We start from the raw sequence: 27,315 nt of genomic DNA on the forward strand, positions 1-27,315 counted from the left end.
TTCCCATCCGCACGGTCCCGGACCAGATTTGGGTTGGCAACTTCTTCTAGCTAAGCGGACTGCAGAAAAGGTGTCTATTTCTCGAGATTCTAAGGGCGAAGAGTCCAGAAGTAGACGGCCACACCCGGGTCCCCGCTCTCCGGTTGCACAACTGCACAAGTCTGGCCAAGTGCCCCTCGGGCCTCCCGCCCTCCTCTCTGTGACCCGCAGGGAACCGAGCGGGCCGGGGTGCGCGGCCGAGGGTCACTGGGCCAAGACGGGACCGAGAGTGTTAAGTTTCAGGCCCAGACCGCACAGCCCGTAGCGGGCAGGAAGGGGAGGGCCCAGCGGGGCTGGGGGCAGCCCTGCACGGGCGCGAGGCTGGATCGGAAAAGCCGCCTCACGGGCGCGCCCGCCGGCCCCTCCCCGCCCCGGGCAGCCTCCCTTCCAGTCTCCGCTGCGCCCTCCCGGAGGCAGCGCTCGTGGCCGCCTCGCCATGTCCCAGCCGGGCCAGAAGCCCGCCGCCTCCCCGCGGCCGCGGCGCGCTGCAGCGGCCCGCCGCACCCAGGAGGTGAGTGGCGCTCCCGTCCGAGCCGCAGGGCCGGGCACTGGGAGGACCCCAGCCCAGAAGCCGCGGGCAGCCGCCTCTGGGCGTAGCCGGCCTGGCCGCCACCCCGTGCGCCGCCTCCCGTTCTGGGAAGGACTCGGGCCCGCCGGGGCCGGGCAGGTGCAGGAGGTGGCCAGGGATTCCCGGGCCGGGGCTGAGCGCGCTGGGCGTGGCGCGAGCGGAGCGGGGGTGGCCCGCGTCGGGAAAAGTTGGTGGGGAGACACGAGTGAAATGCTATGAGGATGAAAGGGACCAACGTTCATTCGGGACCCCCTGCTCCGCCCCAGGGTGGGTGGGGTCGTTCAACTGGACCCCAGGCTTCAGTCTTCCGCGTAAAGTCGGGGCTGCAGGGCGTGGCTGCAGGGCGTGGCTGCCGGGAGGAATAACACCTCGCGCCTACCAGCCCGGAGCCAGATGGGGGCGGGGCCAGCCCGTTCGGGGCGGGGCCAGCCCGTTCGGGGCGGGGCCTGTGTCCGGCCCAGCCCAGGTGCCCGCCCACCTGACAGCTGCGGGACTCGCTGAGCTCTGTGCCAGCCAGGCCCAGAGCAGGTGGAGTGGAGCCCAGCGCCTTCAGCACCGCACCCTGAGTTCTCGCTGGGTCCCGCGTCGAGTTGCTCAGAGCAAACCGGTTATCACCATGGCATTCGCTAGCTGGTGGTACAAGACGGTAAATAGAAGCGAACGTCCTGGGCAGGACCGGGAAGGGAAGGGGAGGGAAGCTGTTCGCTTTGCCTTTCTGGACGTGCGGACGAGGTATTGCCCGGGGTTTGGCGGGGAAGGGGTGGAGGCCGGGTGCGACCTCCGCTCGTGTCTTCAGGCTAGGCTCCGGGAGAGGCCCGGGCTCACCCTGCCGTGGTATGTGGGAGCGCGCCCGGACGTGCAAGTCCGTGTGAGCAGATGCACCGGGCTCAGCTCGTGCTCAGAACTTGAATGAAACAGGAATTTTTAAAGCTGGAGGAATTCCGCCCCAGGACGGGGATTCCTGGATAAACTCGGACTCAGCTCTGGAGAGCTAATATCTAGTGTTCGTTTTTAACCCATGAGTAAAGCTTAAGACAGGAATGTTGTTGGCCGTGCATTCTCCAACACAAAAGAGAGGCAGCTGGGATGGAGGCGTGGAGAAAACCCCAGACTCCAAGGAGCAGAAGCAACCGAGTGTGGTTAAGGCCCTTGTGCGGAAGGTGAAGGGTAGCGCTGCTCTGTACTTTATTACTTTGGATGAGGGACAAAGATGTTCCATTTGTTTAGTGTTTTGAATGCCAGGCCAACCGATTAGGTGTGATATCCAGTCAAGCTGGCATTTGTAATGTGTAGGAACTAGGAGGCATGATTTAACATTAGATTACATTACTTATGTATACCAGTCTCTGCCAGCATGTGGTACTGTAAAAAAAAAAAAAAAAGCAAGGATGTTGTAATCAGACCCTCTTTAGAAAGCAGTCTTGTGTTGGAATTAGTAAACCCTCTCTTACTAGCCAGTGACCATATACTGAACATCTAATGTGCCAGGCAAAGTGCTAGCCTCCAGGTACACTGTGGAAAACAGGACAGAGTTCTTGTTCTCAATGGGCAACGAGACAACTTTTTTGAACCTGTTTCCATATCTATAAAATGGGGGTGATAATAGGCACCATGTAAGGGACTCATTAGATTCACGAATCAAAGTTCCGCGGGTATATGCTTTTAAAATATTGGGAATTCCACTTTCCCTTGAGATATTTCTTCATGAATGTTTCCCATTATGTATTCTGGGCTTTTAAAAGTTTGCTTTGAGTCATTATTGTCCTGAGGTTATCAAAATGCACCACATGAAGTCTGCAAATATGGATGTCAGCGGTTCAGAGCTGATATCAGAATCCTTCCCAACTGGTGGTTCTCTAAAGGAAATTGTGGGGAACATTTGGATGAAAGTAGTTTAAATCTATGCTTTTAACTCTTACTTTTAAGAGCAGGGTGACATTTTGTTAAAACCTCTCTTAGAATCCAATTTTGGAAGTATAGTATTAGAGAAATTGTTTGCTAGTAGGAAGGTCCTAAAGTCAGCAACATGCCTGTGGCCAAACTTTGACTTTTCCTAAACCAGTGCTGTCCAGTAGAAACATAGTGAGCCACCTATGTCATTCTAAATTTTCCAGTAGCCACATAAACAAAAGAAACAGATAAAGTTAGTAGCATATTTTATTTAGCCCACTGTATCTCAAACATTATTTTAACATGTAATCACTGTATAAGTCATTTATTTTATATCTTCTTTTTCATATTCTTCAAAATCCAGTTCACACTTGCCACATTTCAAGTGCTCAGTAGGCATGAGTGACTAATGGCTAAAAATGTGGACAGTACAGTGTAGGTTCCTAACCAGTTTTGTATGGTGATTGTGAGGGGGTGATCAAAGGCCATTTGAGAATTAAATGCAAGTTAAGGGCCATTTTTCCACAAAAGAATATACACATACACACCCAACAGCCCACCAGTAAATCTCCTAAAGGTCCATGGAGCCCATTTATAACATATATACATACATAATATATATGCAGGTATGTATATATAATAATATATACTTTTATAAAATATATTGATATATAATAGCATGGCTTTTGGTAAATCTCATAACAAATATCTTTAGTGGGATCCTTTAAATACTGAAAAAAATTGTGACTGACCTAACTTTAAAAATTTAGGCAGAATATAATTAATTAAAAGAAATATCTGTGATGTGTTTGTTTAAAATAATGCCACATTTCCCTTAAACATTGCAATGTATATTTCCACATTGAATGACATCAATATCATTGATCTTCAGAAGAATTATGTATAAAGTTAGAATTAAAGAACATCTGATGAGCATCGTAATGATGAAGAGTAAATTTGGTTTACACCAGTAATTACATTCCTGAGTCCTATGTTGACTTGATTAGTCCATATTAATTAAAGGTGTTCCTTAGCCTAATTAGACCCGTGGGCCCCGTGGCAGCATGATCAAGGAGCTGAGTCATTTGGGAGGCCCATCCTTGCAGCCAGCCTGGGAAGAGTGTCTGTCACAAGCCTTCCATGGCTGGACACACCACTTGGCTGCAGTGATGCTTAGGAGTAGGAATGCAAATTATAGTGTCTGCAAAAAGGGCACAGGCTTCAGGTGAAGAGAGAATGGAGGTCAGACACTTCAGTCTTTAGGTTGACAGTTTATGAGTTACGTTGCCTCCCATTGCAGATAAGACTTTTAAACTAAGAGTGATATCTCATGATGGTGTTCTCTAATCAGTTTTGACACTTCCCAAAAAGTTAATTATATTCTACAAGTGCTTTTTAAAGAATGATATAGCTTGCTGGGGGTGTAGAAGTGGGTGGTCATTTGAGATTCTTAGGTGTATGAATAATTAGTTCTGAGTAGGTTGTTTCAGTGGAATACAAGATTTCTCTAAGCAGCCCATTTCTATTCTTTTCCTTGAGGTTTTTTGTTTTTGTTTTAATTGTGGTAAAATACACATAACATACAATTTACAACTTTAGCCATTTTTAAGTGTAAAGTTCAGTGAAATGAAGTATATTCATATTCTTATGATGTCATCACCACCATCTATCTCCAGAACTCTTCTTATCTTGAAAAAATTGAGACTCTATACCCATTAAACAATCATCCCAATTTGCTTTACAAACATGAATTCAAATATATAGCATTGTATTTAAGTATCTATGTTCTTTACCATTTTCCTTTTTTTATTCTATTGTTAAGGACATTTAAGATGATATTGATATATATGACATTTTGTTTATTCATTCATCTGAGAATCAACACTTAGGTTGCTTCCATTTTAGCCATTTTTAAAGGAACCGTCTTACTGTACCATTTTACATTCCTACCATCAGTACACAGAGGGTCCAACTTCTTCACATGCTCACCAATACTTGGCCCACTGCCTTCTGACTTTTAAGGTTTGCAATCTTATTGAATATGCCTTGTATGTGATAGTCAATTTTTCTTGCTGCTTTCAATATTCTGTCTTTGTCTTTCAACAGTTTGATTGTAATGTGGATTTATTTGAGTTCATCCTACTTGAAGTTTGTTGAGTTTCTTTTTTTTTAATATATATTTTATTGAGTTTTTACAGAGAGGAAGGGAGAGGGATAGAGAGTTAGAAACATCGATGAGAGAGAAACATTGATCAGCTGCCTCCTGCATACCCCCCACTGGTGATGTGCCCACAACAGAGGTACATGTCCTTGACCGGAATCGAACCTGGGACCCTTCAGTCCGCAGGCCGATGCTCTATCCACTGAGCCAAACTGGTTAGGGCAAGTTTCTTGTTTATATTCATATCTTTCATCAAATATGGGAAGTTTTAGGCCATTATTCTTTAAATAATCACTGCCTCTTTTTCTCTCCTTCTTCTTGTGGGACTTCCACCAAAGATCTGTTAAGTTCTGTTCACTTTTCTGTAGTCATTTTTCTTTCTGTACCTCAGATTCAATAATTTCAATTGTCCTATATATAGGTTATTATTATATTTCTTCTGCCTCCTCAAATCTTCCTTTGAAAATCCCTCTAGTGAATTTTTCATTTTAGTTATTGTATTTCTCTGCTCTAGAATTCCTTTTTACTTTCTTTTTAATCTGTCTTTTTACTGATGTTGCTTTTTTACATACTTTTTTTTTTTTTTTACTTTCTCTACTCACTGATTTTTTTAAAATAAATATACCTCTCACATTAGCATTCTCAATGAGTTTGGGGTTTTTTAATTAAAGTAAAATGGGTGAGTAGGGAAATACATAGTCTTGATAAGAGGACTCTAAAATTTTCAAAAATTTTTATCACAGAAGAAGAGAGAATAACATAATGAATTCCTCATGTACCAATCCCCTGACTTCAATAATTATCAACATTGTAACATTATGCCAGTCTTGCTTTATCTATCCAACTTCCAGCTCCACCAACATACACACACACACACACACATATACACACACCCTTCCAAAGTATTTTAAAGTGTGGGAATTGCACATTTAAGTGTCATCCCTGTGACCAACTCAGTATAGGTTGTTTGGAAAATGAATTCTCTTTACCCTGTGTACTTCATTTTCTTAGGTATAATATGGAAATGTGAGACTAATATAGTACACAGTCATGAGACAAAGTCGTAAACAAACTTATCAGATGAACCTAGTTCCTTTGTTCTTATAAAAAATAAAATTTCTGTTCTAATACTTACAGCCTTAAACTTTTGCTTGCATCTCATATTCATTTTACTGTCTCATAATTCACCACAATCAGATTAGTGCCAAAGAAAAAGAAGGGAGTGGAATAGCTTTTATTGTATTCTTAAAATGAGCCAGGCAGTGGGCCAGGTTCCTCATTAACTCAACCAATTTCATAAATATCCCATAAATATCCCTGGGGGTAGGTTAGCTCCATTTTACAAAGGAAAACACACACACACACACACACACACACACACACACGTTAAATTATTTGCCCAAGGTCACATATCCTTTCAGATTCATGCTCTTTCTGTCCTATTAGAGTTTGTCAGGGAAAGGAATTCAGGGGATTGGTTACCCAGGTTATAAAAGAGGCTGGGAAGTCAACTGGAGTGGGTGAGGCAAGTTGCAGGAAGCTGCTACAATTCCTAGGCTGGAAAGACAAAGGGAAGAGCTGGATCACCCTGCCGAAGCTGGAACCACCATTGGCTTGTCCTTCAGGAGACCCTACTGCAGAGGCTCCCAGAGGCAGAGAGGAGAGGAAATACTGCCTCTCACTGGCCAAACCTAGGCTGAGGCCATCCATCTTGGGAGCCAGCAAACATCCCGGCTACACCAACAGGGCAGGCTCAGGGCGGCCCAGAACTCCACTAGGAAGACTGTGTTAAAGCAAAGCCAGCGTTACATCTTGGTCCTCCTTGTTTGCTGAACAATCCTGTTTTAGCAAGCAAAATACATAGAATAGATTTGAAGGGTTTTGGTAGGAAATATCAAATTTGCACATTGTCTCTAATTTTTCTATATATATACTAGAGGCCCATGCACAAAATTCATACATGGTGGGGAGGGGGGGGGTTCGGAAGGTGACGGGCCTCAGCCCAGCCTGCATCCTCTCCAATCCGGCACCCCTTGGGGGATTTCCGACTGCCGGTTTAGGCCCAATCCCTAAACCGGCAGTCGGACATCCCTGTCGCAATATGGAACCTCTGGCTCCTAACCGGTCACCTGCCTGCCTGCCTGATCGCCCCTAACCAATCTGCCTGCCTGATCCCCCCTAACCCCTCTGCCTGCCTGCCTGCCTGCCTGCCTGATCGCCCCTAACTTCTCTCCCCTGCCGGCCTGATTGCCCCTAACCACCTCTGCCTCAGCCCCGACCATTGTGGCTTTGTCTGGAAGGATGTCCAGAAGATGTCTGATCTAATTAGCATATTACCCTTTTATTAGTGTGTAGATATAGATATAGATATAGATATAGATATAGATATAGATATAGATATATAGATATATACTAGTAGCCCTGCACACAAATCCGTGCACCAGTAGCTCGCCAGTAGCTCCCTGCTGACCTCCAGTAGCTCTCCGCTGCTGCCCCGCCCTCCTGTAGCTACTCCCATCCCCCCCACAACACTTGCTGCCCTGCCCCCTCCTGTAGCTCTCCACTGCCCGCTTGTAGCTCGCTGCTCCACCCTCCTGCTGATCCATGATCTGGTCGTTACGCAGTCGCTATGCTTCACAGCGTAATAACCATTTGCATATTACATCTTTATTATATAGGATATTAGCTTTTTGTTCTTTTATCTAGTTTATGGACCTGAAAAGAACAAAAGTGCTTCACAGGGAACATTTATTGAAAAGTATTCATTCAATTAAGATTTAGTTGTCATACCCCCACCATGGGGAAAAAAAAAGAATATAATTACCATGTGGTTAGGAAGGCAAAATATACATTTATGAAGTAATCAGTAAGCAAGAAAGTCTACAATAAAGTGCTAATTAGTTTGCTTTACTAAGAAAATAGAGACTTATGTGCAGACATGAAGATATGATGTGCCAGGCATAGGGCAAGGCTCAGAGTTAGTCAGGAAACGCGGGTGTGAACACAAGGCCCTGAGCCATCAGAGCTCACCCAGGAGGCCCAGAGCTGCCCCAGCCTGCCTGACCAGGACAAGCCCCCCATGGAGGCTGACTCAGTGGGTGATTTGAGGAGCAGAAACCTCCACTTCCAGTCATGGTGCCACAAACCTCCCTGCAAAACCAGTGGTTTCCAATCCTAGCTGCATATTAGGAATTTTAGAAACTATACTCATGTCCAGGCCCCACCCTGAGCAAACTAGCTCCAAGTCCCGGGCTCCATTGTGAGTGTTTCCAAGCGTGCCCAGGGCCATGTGGCCCTTTCTGAGGGGCGGAACCCCTGCTGACCGAAGGCTTTCTTATCCTTAGGAGGCCCCGGAACAAGCCTTCCTCAGTAGGTGCAGTGGCGGTGCCGCGAGAGCTGAGCTTTGTGCACATGAAAGTCCAGAGGGCACCAAGATAACACTTTATTGCTTCGCGGTTTTGGTACAGTGGGCGCTGGACATGCAAATACTGATCTCTGTGGCCTTGTCTCCAAGTTGAAGAAGGAAAATTTTTTAAAACAACTTTAAAAAAATATATAATTCACAAACCATAAATTCACCCATTAAAACATACAATTTAATATTTTTAATGTACTCATCGGGTGGTACAACCATCGCCTCAATTTAATTTTAGAATATTTTTGTCGCCTCCTAAAAGAAACTATCTTTATTATTATTTTTTAAATAAAGCGAAGACATTTCAGCGTTGGGTGCTCTTTCACAGCTGGCCTTGGACTTGGAAAAGCTCATTTGTTTCTGCCGTCTCTCCTCGTTCACATGTGTAGAAGTTTGTTGATTGTGTCTTATTCAGTGCAAGGTATGCCCTTGTGTGTGTCCGTGCACGGTGCAATAGGGAGGGTGCCCAAATGCTGGAAGGTCCTCAGCTGGGTGGGACCACGGGCTCCACGTCTTACTGCTCCTGGCTCTTGTTATTTCCGGACAGGTTCAGGGTTTGGTTTGCTAGGGAAGACGGTTTTAGCATATAAATGCTATCTCCTAGAATGAGGATAAAGACAGCTGTACTTCCCGAATATGTGGTGATGCCAGGGGCTGGAAATCGTTTGGAAAATTATTCCTTCTTGAGGGAGGAAAGAACAGGCCTTTATTTGATTTGTTTCCGTGCTTCTGAACGCCTATCTTCGGTGGGGTGGTCTTCCCCGTGAAATTTTCCGTGCTTTAGGGCTGGCCTCCTGCTCTACCTGTCTTTGGCCTCATCTCCAGCTGCTACTACAGGATGAAATGTACAAGTATTGTGTGTCTGATTAATTTTATAAAACAAACCAGTCTTGGAAAAGAAGGGTTTTGTTTTGCTTTTGTTGTTGTTGTTGTTTTTGGTGCTGATTTTCATTTCAGAGCATTGGATTGAGACTTTTTTGTTAATCCTCACCTGAGGATATTTTTTCCATTGAATTTTAGAGAGAGTGGGAGGTGAAAGGTTCGGGGTTGGATCAAGATCACACAGAATGGACTCAAGCATCAGTGTAATCAAAATGATATTTATTCACGGCACCTGGACTGATTTTGAGAAAGAAACCAGTGGCAAATGGGGAAGGAGCAGGCTTTTTATGTGCTCAGGGAGAGCTGCAGATGGGGCTTTGGTTTGACACACATATCAGGACCGTGCCCCTGGTCTAGTTTTACAGTCTTGCCCTTTTGTCCTTATGCTGGTGCCAGACGTCCTTCCTCTGGGGGGCTGTGCAAGAATTGTGGTCTTCAGGAATTTCTGTACAATAACCACTCAAGGGGAGCATGTTTGTGCAAGGCTTAGGCTTGCAGAACAAGCTTTCTTTTGTTAGCCCCTGCTAAGTTAGCCCTGTTTCTTGATTAACCCTTTCAGAAGGGAGTGGAAGCAACAGAGGGAAACATTGAGGTGAGAGAGACACATCGATTGGTTTCCTCCCGCCTGCACCCCAACCGGCAACTGAGGTACATGCTCTTGACCTGAATTGAACCCGTGATTCTGCAGTCTGGGGACCAACGCTCTAACCACTGAACAACGCAGCTAGGGCTGGATTGAGACTTTCTGGATGTGAATCTCAAGAGCTTAGCTAGCTTTTAACTAGATGCAGCATAGCCCAGCCTCTGACCATAGACTGTAATCCTGACATGTGGTGTGACCAGGGAAGACCTCACCTTTCAGATCCTCTATTTTTTCCCCATTTTATTTATCTATCTATTTATTTCTTTATTTATTTTAATTCTTTATTGTTGGAAGTTTTATATATGTCTCCTTTTTCCCCCAGTTGACCTCTCCCTGCCTGCTCCCCCGTCCCGCCCCAGGACATGCCCCCACCCTCCTATTGCCTGTGCCCATTGGTCATGCTCATATGCATGGATACAAGTCCTTTGGTTGATCTCTTACCACCCCTCCCTCTCCCTCTCCTGCCTTCCCTTTGGGGTTTGATGGTCTATTTGATGCTCTATGTCTCTGGATCTATTTTTGTTCATCAGTTTATGTTGTTCATTATATTCCACAAATGAGTGAGATCATGTGATATTTATCTTTCTCTGACTGGCTTATTTCACTTAGCATAATGCTCTCCAGTTCCATCCATGCTGCTGCAAATGGTAAGAATTTCTTCTTTTTTACCGCAGTGTAGTATTCCATTGTGTAGATGTACCACAGTTTTTTAATCCACTCATCTGCTGTTGGGCACTTAAGCTGTTTCCAAATCTTAGCTATGGTGAATTGTGCTGCTATGAACACAGGGCTGCATATATCCTTTCTGGTTGGTGTTTCTGGTTTCTTGGGATATAGTCCTAGAAGTGGGATTACTGGGTCAAATGGGAGTTCCATTTTTAGTTTTTTGAGAAAACTCCATACTGTTCTCCACAGTGGCTGCACCAGTCTGCATTCCCACCAGCAGTACAAGAGGGTTCCTTTTTCTCCGCATCCTCACCAGCACTTGTCATTTGTTGATTTGTTGATGATAGCCATTCTAACAGGTGTGAGATGGTACCTCATTATCATTTTGATTTGCATCTCTCGGATGATTACTGACTTTGAGCATGTTTTCATATGTCTATTGGCCTTCTATATGTTGACTTTTAAAAAGTGTCTATTTAGGTCCTTTGCCTATTCTTTGATTGGGTTGTTTATCTTCCTTTTGCTAAGTTGTATGAATTCCCTATACATTTTGGAGATTAAACCCTTACCGGAGATAACTTTGGCAAATATGTTCTCCCATGCAGTGGGCTTTCTTGTTTTGTTCATGGTTTCTTTTGCTGTGCAGAAGCTTTTTATTTTGATGTAGTTGCATTTGGTTATTTTCTCCTTAGTTTCCATTGTCCTAGGAGCTGTATTGGTAAAGATATTGCTACAACATATGTCTGCTATTTTGCTGCCTATGGACTCTTCAGAGATTTTTATGGTTTCCCATGTTACGTTTGAGTCCTTTAACCACATGATCATATCAATTGATTCAGAAAACGCATTTGACAAAATTCAACACCCTTTTTTGATAAAAACTCTCAGCAAAGTGGGAATAAAGGAACCATACCTTAACATAATAAAAGCCTTTATTTTTGTGTATGGTGTAAGTTGGTGGTCTAGTTTCCTTTTTTTTGCATCTATCTGTCCAATTTTCCCAACACCATTTATTGAAGAGATTGTCTTGACTCCATTGTATGCTCTTGCCTCCTTTGTCAAATATTAATTGACCATAATGGCTTGGGTTGATTTCTGGATTCTCTAATCTATTCCATTGATCTATATGTCTGTTCTTGTGCTAGTACCAGGCAGTTTTGAGAACAGTGGCTTTGTAGTATAGCTTGATATCTGGTACTGTAATCCCTTCAACTTTGTTCTTCTTTCTCAGAATTGCTATGGCTATTTAGGGTCTTTTTTTATTCCATATAAATTTTTGAAGAGTTTGTTCTAGCTCTGTGAAATATGCCCTTGGTATTTTAATGGGATTGCATTGAATCTATAGATTGCTTTGGGTAGTACGGACATTTTAATGATGTTGTTTCTAGCAATCCATGAACACGGTATATTCTTCCACTTGTTTATATCTTTCTCTATCTCTTTTTTCAATGTTCTGTAGTCTTCTGCATACAGGTCTTTTACCTCCTTAACATTAAAAAGGTCACACACCATGAACAAGTGGGGTTTATTCCGGGGATGCAACGATGGCACAATATCTGCAAATCAGTAAATGTGATACTTCACATAAACAAATTGAAAGACAAAAACCACATGATCATATCAATTGATGCAGAAAAAGCATTTGACAAAATTCAACACCCTTTTTTTGATAAAAACTCTCAGCAAAGTGGGAATAAAGGGACCATACCTTAACATAATAAAAGCCTTATATGACAAACCTATAGCCTACATAATACTCAATAGGCAAATACTAAGACCATTTCCCCTAAGAACACGAACAAGACAGGCATGCCCACTTTCACCATTCCTGTTCGACATAGTATTGGAAGTGCTAGCCATAGCGATCAGACAAGAAGAAGAAATAAAAGCTATCCAAATTTGAAAAGAAGAAATAAAACTGTCATTATTTGTAGATGACATGAATTGTACATAGAAAACCCTAAAGACTCCAAAGAAAGACTTCTAGATTTAATAAATGAATTCGGCAAATAGCATGATACAAAATTAACACTCAGAAATCTTTGGCATTTTTATACAACAAAATGAGCTCACAGAAAGAGAAACTAAAAAAAATCCCATTAACCATTGCAACAAAAAAATTAAGAAACCTAGGAATAGACAGATCCTCTATTCTTTTTAGTAGATGCTTAGCACATGTTAGTTTCTTTTTCCTCATGGAAAACTGCTTGGATTTATCGGGTTTGTGGTTTGATTCTCTTCCCTGACCTCTCTCTCCTTCCCTTCTCATGCTCATCACCTCTCCCCATCTCACCAGCCTCACATAGTAGTAGCAGACAAAGTTTTCTCTCTTTGTTCTTAGAAAGTCTTCCTGCAGATTCCTAAACTGGATAAGATTTGACATATTTCCCAAATATTTCATTTCACCATCTCAATTATGTCAAAAGTGCTCAATTATTCCTTGAATTAAAACATTAGGCACTTATACACTCTCTCAGTAAAAAGATATAATTGATTTTATGTCATTAATTGAATGCTGAGTGTTGAATGAGCCTCAGAAAAGGGTCAGGGCAATGGTTCATTCAGAAAGTTGTTATTTACTGGAAATTGAATGGCATTAATAATTCTTGTTAATTCTCTTAAAGCGACGATGGTGGAGTTATATGGGAAAAGTCCTCAATTTAAGGAGATGCATGGTGAAATATTTAGGGGTAAAGTTTCAGGATATTTCCAATTTACTTTCAAATATAGGTACATATACAAACATAGATAAATAGATTTATGTATCTGTCTATAATATATGACAGATACATAGATCTGCATTAATAGTTGTTGAATCTAAGTGGTGGGAATATTGGCATTTAGTGTATTCTTTCAACCTTTTGTATGTTACCAAAATCTATATATAAAAGGCTAATATGCTAAGTCCCTCCGACCGTCCGACCGGTCACTATGACACGCACTGACCACCAGGGAGCAGATGCTCAGCACAGGAGCTGACGTGACGCGCACTGGCCATTTACAAAGAAATGTCACTGCAGACCTGGCACCAACAAAGTAACATTCAGCTTCCCCCAAGTGGGACACAGACCCCCCCACCACCCCGGAGTGATACCCCACCAAATCACAGCCAATGCTGCTGAGACCCCATGGCGCACATTACGTAGCAACACCTGGCTTCCTCTACCTGGCGACTGGCCTCCTTGGAGTTCCTTCAGCCCAGGAACATGGCTTGCTTTATAGCCAGGTACAAACATTTTACAGTTTGACCAAATGTCTGTTAAGCATTTTCCCATACCTCATCTCATTTGATCCCCACAGAAGTCCTGGAGTAGGTAGATAGGAGACTCAGTAGAATCCTATTTTCTTTTCATTAGCCAGAAAGTGGAGATTTAGAAAGTTTAGAAACTTGACCTGACTGAAAAGAAGTAAGAAATGGTGGACCTTGAAAATGACTTCAGGTTTTCTCACTGCGCAGAATATAGTCAAACACTGCTGCAGTTAAATATTTTACCCTTTGTTCTCTCTGTGTGATCTACAATAATAATCTGCCTTGTGTTGATTCTTACTGCTGTGTTACTGACAATTAACTGAAAGAGAAGTTGGGGTGCTTCACTGGGCTGGAAAAAGTTTAGTAAATCAGAAAGGAGGTCTAATTAAGCAAGTTTATTCTATGTATGTATATAATAGGCTAAGTTGACTCATGCACGTGCGATACATATAAAGCTCTGGCTGCGCCAATCGCATGCGTGTGTTTCAATCTGTCATTGTCGATCGTGAATTTGGTTGACACTATTATATTATAGAGAAAGGGCAAATAGTGATATTAAAATATTTCCTCTGATTAACTTCTTTGCAATGTGCATGAATCCGTGCACTGGGCCTCTAGTTTTATAACAAAAAGCTAGGTTAAAAAAGTAGAAAATGGAAAAATACCATACATACAGTTCCTAAAATTTTTGCCACTTGTTTATGTGATTTTTATTTGTCATTATGCTTTTGAATATTATAAAAAAGCTTCCTATTGAGAGCAAATATTTCTTTTGAAATGACAAAATACCAATTCTTAAAATCCATAAGTTTTATAAGTTGTCATTATAACTTAACATTTAAAAAATATTTGTTATATATGTATTTAGAACCAACATTATTTTGAATAATTTTGAGCATTTCAATGAAAGCATGTAACTAATATTATTGCTTAACCTGGAGAACTGCAACTTTAAAACACCATCAGGAAACAACTTTTTAAAAATTTCTAAAGAAAAATATCTGAATACCAATAGAGAGAAAAAGCTGTACATTTACTGTGGGGTAATAAGTCATAACATATATTTGCTACATGAGTAGAAAGCAGATCGAGCCCTTCTGGAGAACATGGAACCTTGCACTGACTAGAGCAAACTGCCTCTTTATTTGTAAAATGGAATAATAATACCTCCTGGCAAGTAAATGAGACGCTCTAGGCAGTGTGTTCAGTAAAATAGTGGATACTGTTGTGTTATTACCTATATCTAATCTGACAAAGACATGGAATTGGAGATCATAAATGAATATGATATCATAGCTCTAAATGACCAGTTCTGGAAGGAGACAGACTGAGTAAATTTCTATCTGTCCCTCTCGAATTCTGTCTCCAAGTGCCGAAGAATTCTTCCCCCTAGTCTGGCCTTTAGGGATCTTTATTCTAAAACTTACCAATTCCCACCGTGGTGCATATGGGCGTTTAAATGGTGTCTTCCCCCCAAGATTGATTAACTACTCACTACTGATTGCTCTCAACTGTGGACAAGCAAACTCCTGACTAGGACATGTGGGTAAGACGAGCCCTGTCTACAGGGCTTCATTCACAGGCTAGGGCAGCAGCCTGCTTTTCTGTGGATTCCACTCACCAGCTCATGAGAGCTTGTCATATGGGGAAGAACTTTCCATTCATCAAAGTGATTTCTTCATACTCTTTCATACAAAAATGCCCATGTGTTGGGCATTCCTTGGCCTTTCTTTTTTAATTTTACTAAACTATCTGTTGATATGATTTAAGGGAATAGTATTCTATCTTGTTTGTATAATGACAAACAACAGATTTTAAGTGAGAAGACTTGCTTTTTCCCATTTGTTAGGTTCTGTCCTTGTGAAAAACACAGCAATTGACTCTTATTCTTAGTATTTTATCCACAAAATCATATGAGCCTCTTTTATTGTCACATAAGAATGTATATGAAAGTGCCATGTAAATAATAAAGAATGATATAATTATTATTACTATTGCAACTCTTCTTAATAGGACGAATTTCAATTACATATCATGTTATGATTCTGCTCTAGAGAATGTAATAGAATTTTAAACTTTGGTTGAACTGAAGGTAATTGTGATTGAACACAATGAGGAGCTTTTTTTAAAAAAAATATTTAGGCCTCCTTTTCTCACTTTTTTGAACATCCCACAGTGTGCAAAAATGAAATAATTCTTTGTACTCTTTTTTCAGGAATATGCAATTTTCAGTTTTCAAAATTATTTTACCTTAGCATCAAAACAAATGAGCCTGTAAGCTACTTGAAACTTTTATGTACCACATACAAATACTTGCATTCACCCCCAGTGTTCTAGTGAGAAAAATAATTCTGTTTCTGGATATTATGAACTTTTAAAGCCATAGTGAGTGGAAGTTGCAGGTGTGGTCTTGCCACTTCAGGGTTTTTCTCTCTGAACTGGTGAATACTTAGAAGAGCTGTAGGGAACTTTAAGAGCCATCGAAGTGATGGTTGACTGGGAAGACCTGGTCCTCCCTCCTGTCCATGCTGACTGAGGCTCAGGTATGGCTTTACCCTCAGCGTGACCCTCAGACATCTCATCTCCCTCAGGAACCAGACATCTCCCACACTGCAATTTGTCATTTTGTAGGAGATGAGATGACACCTTAGCATTGTTATCAGTCTGTGTCTGGTTAATTACAGACTGACTTTCTACACCCCAAATGCATGTCTGTAGTTCCCTTGAGTTTTGAAACCACCCACGTCAGTGGGTATAGAATTATCAACATTCCTAGGAGGAAGATTAAAGGGGTCCTTGTTCTTAACAGTCTATATATTTAGCCCTTTGGGATTAAAGTCACTATTATATTATCTTGTATCACCTCCCTCTATTAAACATTATCTTTTTTTTTTTTTTTTTACAGCATGTCTATGAAAAAGACAGTGGATCGCCTTCCAGGTCAGGAGAAAAGAAAGGAGCAGATGAGGTAATTTCCACAATACTGGGTTTTCATTTTCTCTTGCTTTTAAATTGCGAATTCTTCCTTGAAAGAAATAATGAGGTAGCAAAGAGTTCCTAGTGGTATATTGCCAAATTTAGTTTTAACTAAATTTAATTCAAGAATATAAATGGAAATAATTAAAAAATAAAATGCTTGCCCTGGCTTGTGTTGCTCATTGGTTAGAGTGTTGGCCCACACACCAAAAGGTCACAGGTTCGATTCCCAGTCAAGGGCACGTACCTGGGTTACGGGTTCACTCCTTGCTCTTGACTGTGGTGCATGCAGTAGGCTACCAGTGGATTTGTCTCTCTCACATCGACGTTTCTCTCTCTCTTTCTCCCTCTCCCTCCCTCTGTCCCTTCACTCTCTCTGAAAAGCAGTGGGGAAAAAATATCCTCATGTGAGAATTAACAATAAAGTAAATGCTCCTGGAGAAAGAACCTTTAGAAAAAGAACTAAATTATTTAGGGTGTTTTTCCCATAGGAATTGGTGAATCTTAAATGTTCTGTTGTAAACATGGCAGATTGAGAAGGGGAAACCAAATGCTGCAGCGGAAAAGGAAATCTCTTTATTTTATTTTATTTTTCAGTTGTAGTTTACATTCTGAAAACTATATAGTTTGCATTCTGAAAATAATGCAATATTATTTTGCATTAGTTTCAGGTGTACAGCATGGTGGTGAGACCATTATATATATTTTACAAAGTGATCCCCCCGATATTTCAAGTACCCGCCTGGCACCATACATAATCAATACAATATTATTGACTGTATTCCTTATGCTGTACTTCACATCCCAGTGACTGTTTTGTAGCTGCCAATCTGTACTTCTCAATCCTTTCACCTTTTTCACGCAGCCCCCAACTCCCCTCCCCTCTGCAGCCGTCAGTCTGTTCTCTGTATCTGAGTCTGCTTCCATTTTGTTTGTTTATATTGTTCTTTAGATTTCACGTGAGGAAATCTTTTTAAAATTAGAGTGCACCGTGAAAGGAGGACAGTGATGGCCTGGATTAACCAGTCATTCAAGTTCCTAAACAAAAGGAAGAGAGAAAGAACTATTTTTACTTGGAGTGATTCTGTGGAAATGCTAGTAAAACCAAACCTCCCCGCTTTGAGATGGGTTTTCTGTGAGCCTGTGAGTGTCTCCTTTCAGTGACGATGCGCCATTGTGTGCACCGTCAGCACTGGCCTGCTTCTCCATGGGAAGGTCATGAGAGAGTGCTGTCCTTCAAAAGGGCACTGGACTTGCCTCCCTTTTGCTGCTTTTTACCTTTTAAATCTCAATAGGTGTACTCACCTTCATTCAATAGAAATTGTTTCATTCCAACTTGCTAAATAGCTCCTGAAAAGGATGTGCAAAGTTAGAAAAGCACAAAGTGATCATTTTATTTTTCTCTATTTTATCAACATGTTTATAGAAAGTTCGCTCCTCTTTCTGTTTATTTTCTGCACTTTTGAAATACTCAATATATTCCATATGTAAGGAGGACATAGCGGCCAGAACCAGCCAGGAATTATATGCACTAAGGTTTACTCCTTTGCTTTCTACTACCCATGAGAATATAATTTAGATTATTTCTTACTAAGAAAGTTTGCAGTAAATTTTTGTGACCATGGAAGGCAAATGTTTTTTGAAAGAGAAAAAGTAAAATTTTATTAAGCTTTTTACCTGCTTCTTGGTTAAATTATTAAAAAATAAATTTTCATATGAAGACCACATTTTTTTCTCTTTACAAGCATGAAAATCTATATAATATTATTCAGTTCCCTTATTAATCTTACTCTTTTTTTTTAGTAAATCTTTATTGTTCAGATTATTACATTTGTTCCTCTTTTTTTCCCCCCATAGCTCCCCTCCACCCAGTTCCCATCCCACCCTCTGTCCTTACCCCCCCACTGTCCTCATCCCTAGGTGCACAATTTTTGTCAAGTCTCTTCCCGCATCTCCCAATCTTACTCTTAAAATATATTCCTAGATAAGTTTTCTATGAAATGATGTTCTTTTTTTAAAAAAAATTGATTTTAAAAAGGGAAAAAGAGGGAGAAGAAGGGAAAGAGAAAGAGAGAGAGGCTGGAACTTGCATGTGAAAGAGATGCATCAACTGGTTGCCTCCTGTATGTGCCCCGACCAGGGATCAAACCCATAACCTAGGTATATGCCCTGATCGGGAATCAAACTGGCAACCTTCTGGTGCATGGGACAATGCTCCAACCAACTGAGCCACACTGGCCAGGACTATCAAATAATTTTTTGTTTGAAAAATGTAGTGTTTCTGTATTCTCCAAATAAGAATATAATATTTTTAGATGTTATTTTCTATTAATATTACTCAAGATTAAACTATTTGTACAAAAAAAGTATCTTTTTGAATATAGTCAAGTGGTTAGTAGTCTAGTTCTTATAGGCTACTTCTCCCCAATTATGTTATCATTACGTGTATTATTGGAGTGTGCATGCGTTGTTGGGTGCATGATTGATAACACAGTGTTGGGACTTATTTTTTATAATATCTGGACTATAAAGTGTCTCATTTCCACTTTTATAAAGGGCTTGGCATAACTGATAAGGAACCCTGTTACAGATGCAGCCAGGGGAGAATTCGAGATTTCTGTCAGAGGAGGCAGACTAAATGAACTTCTACCTCAAGAAAAGGAGGAAGGGATTTTTCTTCTCTTTATCAGCCATTCAAACAATCCCAACATTGTTTCATAACACTTGAGAAATTCAGATTTACAGCTCCTGTACTTGTGTCAGAGCGTGGACGTGTGGGTCTGTTCTGCTCTGTCCCAGCCAATAGAAGCAAGGAGAGGGTAGAGGCCTGTCCCTGCTCCCATGGAGTAAAGCACTGTAGAGATTCATATAGTCTGAGATGGAGGATTGTTTATTATCTCAACAAATTCTGCCCAGGCCTATCAACAGGGTGGACAGGCCTGTGGGAGGGATGATTTGGTGGGCAAGGTGTGTTTGTCTCCAAGGAGCCTCTCCTTCTTCATGTTATGTGAAAATAAGTCATTGAGGAGATACTGTGGCCTTGGAGACAGTTCAAGGCAGCCAGCCTGCATTCGGCATCATTTTAGCCTTTGCATTCACAATTATGAAACCGTGTACAACCTGGAATTGTTATCTGCCCTGCCTCCCACTGTGGCTGCTTCTCAAGATTACCAGAGAAGGGTTTCCTGAAACCGATTCTTCCTCCCAAATATTTTTCTTATTATTGCTCTGCTGAACAAGAGGTAGGATTAGGAAGTGTATTTCGGGTTTTGGTAATCCATTTTCAAACTAGCATGCATTCCAAAGGTTAAATACCGCATTGCCCTCAACATATGTAAACATATTGGTTAGACTTTCGAGGACAGACCTAGGCCTTTGAAATAAAGACAGTTTGAAAATTTGCTTTCTAGGCTCAGGGTACTTCCTGGTGTTTTTTCTTCCCCCTTTATTATTCTGCATTTCATTTGGAGGTGCAAGGAAAAACGGGTACAGGAGAGGACTTTGGGAAGTTGCAACCAGGAGAAAACAACTGGTTTTAATTCCTCTGTCTCTGAGAAGGACCTAACAAATTCATAGTGATTGTATAAACAGACAATGCATTCTCACAGGCATTAACTCTAATCCAGTCTCAAGTATTTGCATTGCAAAGCCGCCTTACAGTTTTCTCTCTTTGACCTTTACCTGTGCATTCTGGGAGAGTTTCTGAAGCTTATCCCCCATATTTTTATTTCTATCATCTAAAGTCTGCTCTTTGAAACTTAAAATACAGATTTAAATTTTGCCCCTTTTTGTGTGTGTGTGTGTGGGGGGGCGTGTTTACTTGTAACCCTCTCTACTGTCCACTTATCTTTCTCACTCTGTTGTCTCTCCATCTCAATCGGTCCTGGACCTACAGCTCTCGGCTTTCATGGAGCTAAGACCATCTTGTTTCCTATTAAGGATGCAAACCTTTTTCTAAAATTTCCTTCTTGTAGCATATCATTTTGTGAGATCTATTCTCTTTTTCAGTCTTCAGGGAATTGCTGCTCTCTTTCTTCCTCGGCAGTGTCTTTTAGAGTCCAGATTTCTTTATTTCTGTTTGATCGTTTTTAAGTAGAACTCTGTGTACATCTGGTTTGCCCATACTCATGAGCCTGTCGTCCACAGCCCCGCTCTGCCCATGTTTAGGCCAGTTCAGTCTCCTCAGATCTCCATCTGTTTGGCAGGTGGATATGTACACTACTGGTAAAATCCCCTCTATTCACAGGCTTTCATTCAGTACAGAAGACTATCATCTGTGTGAAATGACATGCGTAAAAAACTTCACTCCGTAGCCCATTTACTGCTAAAGGGGCTCTTCTTACCCCTGTCCCCAAGAAGACCACTCTACTCAGGACAACTACTCTCCCAGGCTGCAGCGTGCCACCTCCACACCCTGCCCACTACCCTGCCCTCCCATGTCTTGCCCACTCCACGTAACCCACTCCGAATGCTACTTAGTTGGTCCTTAGAGTTTGTAACCTTGGCTTAGTTCAGAAAGAAGAGACACTCGCATAGAAAGAGGCACCGATGGGGAATGAAGGTAGACTGCCTCATGCCTAGGCTTTCTAGGTAGTTGCATTTCTAAATGAGGAGCCTGAGCATTCCGGGAAAAGAAAAGGGCTCTCAGGGACGTGTAGACTTGCCCTGTTTCACCCCTCATGACACAGGTGGTTCACTGATTGTGAACATACAGAGTACTCTGTCCATGCTAGCTGCTGCTGCTGCTGTTGTTGTTGTTATTACGATTACTTTATTATTATTAATTTGTAGGGCAACAAAAAGAGCTCCCATGACGATAAAGGCGAGCCCTGTCTTGATTTCTAACCATGGGATGGGACAGGACTCAAATTCCTTTCTTGATTACGTATCGCAGAGACCCACCCATGAATAAAGGAAGAAAGTTTTGTAGTTCATTAAGTTTAGTCTTTTGTTTTAAAACCAACCAAGTGTAACACCTAGAAACATATGCCAAAAACTATGTTTAAAATAGAGACCTTTTGCATCATCATTCAATAAATAGTTTTATGAGAAGGGTTTAAGCTAATAATATTTCTAGACTGATGGGTCTTTAGCTGGAGGTATTGTAGGTCCCTGTGGAGCTGTTGCTGCTACGATTGTGAGGGAGTAAGTGGAGATTCTGCACAGATGCCTCTTCTCTCTCAGTGTCATACATGGATTTATGTGCTGAACATCAGATAAAGCAAAAAAAAAAAAAAGTTGAAATCAGTGTTTATATAAAAAGAGATAAGTGTTCCAAGATGCATTCCATGTTATAGATTTCTTGAATTATTTCCCAGTTGTCTATAGGTAAATGGATTCAATGATTAATTGAACAATAGCAAATAGGGACATTATTTGGAAAGAACTCATGAGTGATTTCTAAACATATGTTTACCTCAATTCCCAGGGCTCTAGACTTCCTGGTTGGTTATTCACATTAAGATTGGCATCCCTGGGCTTTCCCTTTTGCAGATCAAGCCTCTGATTCCTAAGTAGTCTAATTTGAGCTCAAAGAGCAGAGTTTTGGGACTTTAGTAGAGTCCAGAAATATATCATGCTGAATCTGCAAATACAGTTTTGAAGAAAAACATTTCTCTTTATAGGAAATTGAGAGCTAAAATGATATCATATTCCCATTTCAATTTTGGTTTCACTTAGTACCGGGATAAAAAAATTGCTTCTCTGAATATAATTTTGTTATTCATTTTTTTCTTCTTCCTTTCTTTAAACCCTGAGTTACACTCAGTAAAATCTGAAACTATATATCTATTTCACTGAATAGTGAAAACTGAACAGAAAGCAGAATCACTAATGAACTGTAAAAATAACACATTTAAAAGATAATGAAGGTTCTTACTACCAGCTACACAGATTGCTGAAATACTTCTTAGATATGATGCTGTGCTGTCTGCCTGAATGCTAATTGTATAGTTCAGGGGACACCCAGTGGTTAAAAGGAGGAAATTCCTTGCAGTTGTGCAGTGTTAACAAATGGCTGGAATAAAACATTTCTAGCCTCAGTGGTGGGAACACACTGTTGATTTTGTCATTCTGAATTAGCATATGTTAGGGTGTGTGTGTTTTAAGAAAGAGGCTTGCTTTTGACTTTTTGTGTAAAATTTCTTCAAATATTTGAAAATTTACAAATTATAAGATTGAAATGTTAGAAATATGATTAAACTTTAAAAAAATTTTATTGCCGAGAGTATTACAGATATCCCCTTTTTTCTCCCCATTGCCCTCCTCCACCCAGTTCCCACCCCATCCCAGGCCTTCACCACCCTGTTCTCTGAGTCCATAGGTAATGCATATATGCATATAATATCTTTGGTTAAACTCTTCCCTCCTCACCCCCCTTTCCTCTGAGGTTCATCACTCTGTTCCATGTTTCCATGCCTCTGGTTCTACTTTATTCACCAGTTTATTTAATTCATTAGATTCCTTGTTCGTTTATTTTGATTTTTCCTTTAACAAAAGCATAAATGATATTAGAAATGTGAAATAAGTGACTGAGATTAATGCACAAAACAATAATTAAACCTTTTTGACCCAGAAATTCTAATTGTAGGAATTTGTTCCAAGTACATAACCGGAGGTGTATTTGATGGCTATGCACAAGTATATTTATCCTAGCTTTACTTTATCATTATAGCAAACTAGGGGAGAAACAGTTGCACAGCAATGAATCAGTGAAGTTATGGCACAGATGTAGTGACTGAGGCATCTTTAACACCATGCTTTGAAAACATTTAATGAGAGAGGAAAATGTTCGTTAGGTTAAAAAAAGAAAGACTTACAACCCCATTTGTATAACATTTAAAACACATATTACTTATTTTTGTATTTGCATAAAAATAGAAAAATAACTGAAAGTGGTTGTCTTGCATGGCAAGATTTTGAGTGATTTGCATTTTCTTTCTATTTTTCTCTTTATTTTAAATGTATGTTTTTAATCAGAGTAGAAAAAACAATCACAGAATAGAGTTAATCCTATATAATAAAAGCCTAATTTGCAAATAGACCAAACGGTGGAATGACCCATGGAATTACTGGTCACTACGACGCACACTGACCACCAGGGGGCAGACGCTCAACACAGGGGCTGCCCCCAGCCTGCAGCCCCAGGCCAGCCAAGGAGGGTGCCAGAGGGGGTCCCCTGCCTGCAGGTTGCCCTGCAGAGGGAGGTGACTGGCGGCAGCAGAGGGTGGGGCTGGTGAGCGGGCGCCGCCAGGCTGGCCAAGGTGGGTGCCAGCAGGTACCCCCCAGTTGCCCCGCCTGTTGCCCCACACATTGGCCCTGATTGCCAGCCAGGCCTAGGGACCCTACACATACACAAATTTTGTGCACCGGGCCTCTAGTAAAATAATAATGGAAGAGAGTGTTTTAACGATGATCAGAACTACGTCTCTGCCTTTGTCTGCTTAGGCCTTGAAAGAGAGAAATGTTTTAAATGTGAGCGTTTTTCCTTGGGAACCCATAAGAGGTAATTCCAGAGCAAGGCTGCTGCTCTGTGTGTATGTATGTGTGCATGGGGGTGGGGGCAAGGCGGGGGAGGGAGTGCACGTTTGAATACAAGTGCATCTCTTAGATATGGATAAAGAATAAGGATTTAAGCAGCTTAGAGGGCAAAGACTCTTAAATATTTTTAGTGCATGGTCCCTTTGGCATCTGGTGAAAACTGTTATCTTTTCCTCTGAAAAGTACACATATACGAGAATACAAAAAAATATCCCCTAAATGTGACCACAATTTAAAGAGGCTTAAAGGTACATTCCCGCCCCTGAAGGGGCAGGCTTATCAAGTAGGGATATGTAGGAGGCACCATGTAATAATGATTTCCCAGGTGGCTTGTTGTTCATGCCTGAAATTCCACCATTAGCAACTTCCTTAACCTTTGAGTTGAAACATTACCTTCCCCTGGGTCCTCTTTTAAATTGTCAGTATTCCTAGGAGGGAAATTACTATATTAATTATTAACACTTTAGTGAGAACTAGTTTACAAAAGGGGAGGAGAATTACATAAACACTATTTTCTATAGATTTGATAAAGGTAGTTGAGAACTGGAAATCATTTGTTGAGAACTAGAGATTAAGAATAGCTTACACATATATAGGCATTACATACACTTACACACACACACACACACACACACACACAGACACACACATACACACACACCTACAACTGCAGTCTTCTGAGGAGGAAATTGCGGCACAGCTTAAGTAACCTGTCTGGGTCACAGTTATTTAGTAGTGGAGCTCAGAATTGACTTACTTTACAGAGTCTGTGCTTTTAACTAGTAATGATACTAGTTATAACATTACCTATTTTAGAATTCTACCTAAGGCAACGCCATAAATTTTTTTTTTTTTTTACTGTTGACCATTTTTGCAACTCCCTTCTCTAACTCTTTCCTTCTTTCTTCCTTGTGCTGTGCCCTGTTTTCATTCAAAAGATCATAAAGTAAAATAGTCATTCCAGTTTCCAGTGGAAGAAAGTGTAGGGACAGACATTCCCTCTTTTTTAGGTAGAAAATGTGGCATGGAGGGAAGCCAGGTCTCAGCAGAGGCAGAGGCGGGAGAAGATGGGATTCTCCTGCCTCCAAGTCAGCACAGCCACCTTGAAACTAGAGACTTGAGCTGATGATGAATGGGCGCTGAGTCATCAAGGAAAAAAACCCCACCTCACTGACGTGTGGCTCCCATAGTGTGTCATTAAGGCCGTTGTATATGGTACATCTCATTTAATTCGTTTCTGGGTAATCTTGTGAATTAATGGATAACTTACTTATTATGACTGACTTATCAGTGTTTCCCAAGGCCACCACATCCTACTTGCTGCGTTGCCTTTGTGGTAGCACACATTTAGACTTCTTTTGGTAATAAAAGCAATTTGTACTTCTTTGCAGACTGTTTACAACCAGGGTATGAAGGAACACTTCTACATGAGAGTCACAGATTTATAATTGCCAGTGTTGGGAAATCTGCTTACCCTTTTGAAAAACGATCTATTTCTAGAGACTGTTTTCCAATAAAGCATGTGTTTTCATGTGGAAATACAATACTTGCTTGTCATTTCATAGGGTGACTACTAAGAAGTGGAACTGATTTGTTAACAAATATGTCAAAACATATATTTTAATGAGAGTTCTTGTCCTGAAAACTACTACATTTCATCAAGCTTAAGATGCCACTGATAAAAAAAAATCACTGATTAGAAAATGCTAAGAAGGAAAAAAAACCTAGCAATTAATTTCTGACCAAAGTTTTCTTATACTGGCTTTAAGAAGCTTCTGCATACAAGAGGTGTGAAAGAAGAAAGAAAAGTGACATTGAGTCAATAAAATAAAATTCAGTAGTAACCTGAAAATTTATGTAGTTAAGGTGTTCTCTATTGTTCAGTTAATTTTGAAACTAATTCTACTTTTACATTCAGAACATAAAAAAGTTTTTACTTCCCCCCTCAATATTTTTTTCACTAAAATCAATATTATCCAGTTTAATAGCCTCCCAATATTTACCAGATATGAGTCTGATTAACTTTTGATAGTTTAAAAAAAAATGTGATCGCCATTTGGAGGATAAATATTTGTTTTGCCTTTAAGAATAATCAAGTAATAGGTGACCATTTCTGAAGACAGTTAAACAAACAGGGTTTCAAAAATAGCTTAAGCAATTATTTGAGCATGCCAGCTGCCAAGTTGAACCTTTGAGGCTTTCAATACTCATTTAATGCAAAAGTTTTTGTGTATTTGTGCACTCAAAATTTTTGCCACATGTTACATCTCTTCTGTTACTCATAGATCGTCGCCAGCTACAGAAAGAATCCCCTGGCCTGCTCTCCCTTGAGAGCTCCCTATGGAATATTCACTATCACTTTGCTTGAAAAGTGGTCCAGCCCCTTTTCCCTGCACTTTGGGTGGAGAAGACAATCAATGGCTTGCAGGCTGCATGGCAGGGAAAGGCACCGAGTCTCAGCTGGGGCAGGAGGAGGAGCTCTCACTCCACAGATGCTATTTCCTCGTCACCAGTCACCGGGAGTCTTTGAGGATGTCCATCTAAAACCAACTTGCCCCTTTCTTCACTCTTACTTGGGATTTGCTGAGCTTGAGTGGTGGGCTTATACTTTTTTATCGGATGTTTTAACCATTTTTTCTCCAAATACTTGGTTTTGTTTCCTCGTCTCTCTCCTCTCTGGAGGCTGGGGTTGTACGGGTATTAGCTGCTGGAAGTGGCCCCACGCTCCCTGATGCTCTGGTCCCTACCCTCCGGCCCTCTACTCCCCAGTTCTTTACTCTGTTTCATCCTGGGTAGTTTCTATTGCCACGCCTCCCAGTTCACTGATCTTTTCTTTTTCAGTATCTCACTGGTCCTTTTATATATATATATTTCAGAGAGGAAGAGAGAGGGGGAAAGAGATAGAAACATCAGTGATGAGAGGGAATCATTGTTTGGCTGCCTCCTCCATGCCCCCTACTGGACATCGAGCTGACCTGGGCATGTGCCCTGACTGGGAATCGAACTGTGAGCTCCTGGTTTGTAGGAAGATGTTCAGCCACTGAGCCACCTCGGCCAGGCTCTCACTGGTTCTTTATCCTAATGTAGTTTTCATCTGAGACCCTGTATTTATTTAATCCTTAAAAGTTTGATGTGGATGTGTGTGTTTTGAGTATCTTCTATGTCTTGTGTATGTTTTTTAACTATCTTCTATGTCTCTCCTTAATATACTTTTGAAAAGCTTTTTATTTTGAAATAATTATAGATTTCCATGACCTTGCAAAGATAGTATGGAGGGATCCGATGC

At 41.1% G+C, this 27,315-nt stretch overlaps 1 protein-coding gene across 20 annotated transcripts in view; it reads left to right on the top strand.

The window, feature by feature from the left end:
- The first annotated feature begins 345 nt into the window (after positions 1-345).
- Positions 346-27,315, top strand: part of CAST (calpastatin) — a 110,646-nt gene continuing 83,676 nt past the window's right edge. For 7 of the 20 annotated variants that reach the window (XM_036308280.1, XM_036308281.1, XM_036308287.1 and 4 more), the window contains exons 1-2: positions 1,100-1,253; positions 16,420-16,482. In XM_036308280.1, coding sequence (XP_036164173.1) covers positions 1,224-1,253; positions 16,420-16,482 — 93 coding nt within the window. In that variant the 5' untranslated portion in view covers positions 1,100-1,223. Of the gene's footprint in view, positions 551-1,099; positions 1,254-16,419; positions 16,483-27,315 lie in introns of those variants that run through there. The other 13 variants (XM_036308276.1, XM_036308277.1, XM_036308278.1 and 10 more) reach the window with 5 other exon arrangements.

The sequence above is a fragment of the Myotis myotis genome, unplaced genomic scaffold (genome assembly GCF_014108235.1).
Source record: "Myotis myotis isolate mMyoMyo1 unplaced genomic scaffold, mMyoMyo1.p scaffold_m19_p_5, whole genome shotgun sequence".
NCBI classification, from domain to species: Eukaryota; Metazoa; Chordata; class Mammalia; order Chiroptera; family Vespertilionidae; genus Myotis; species Myotis myotis.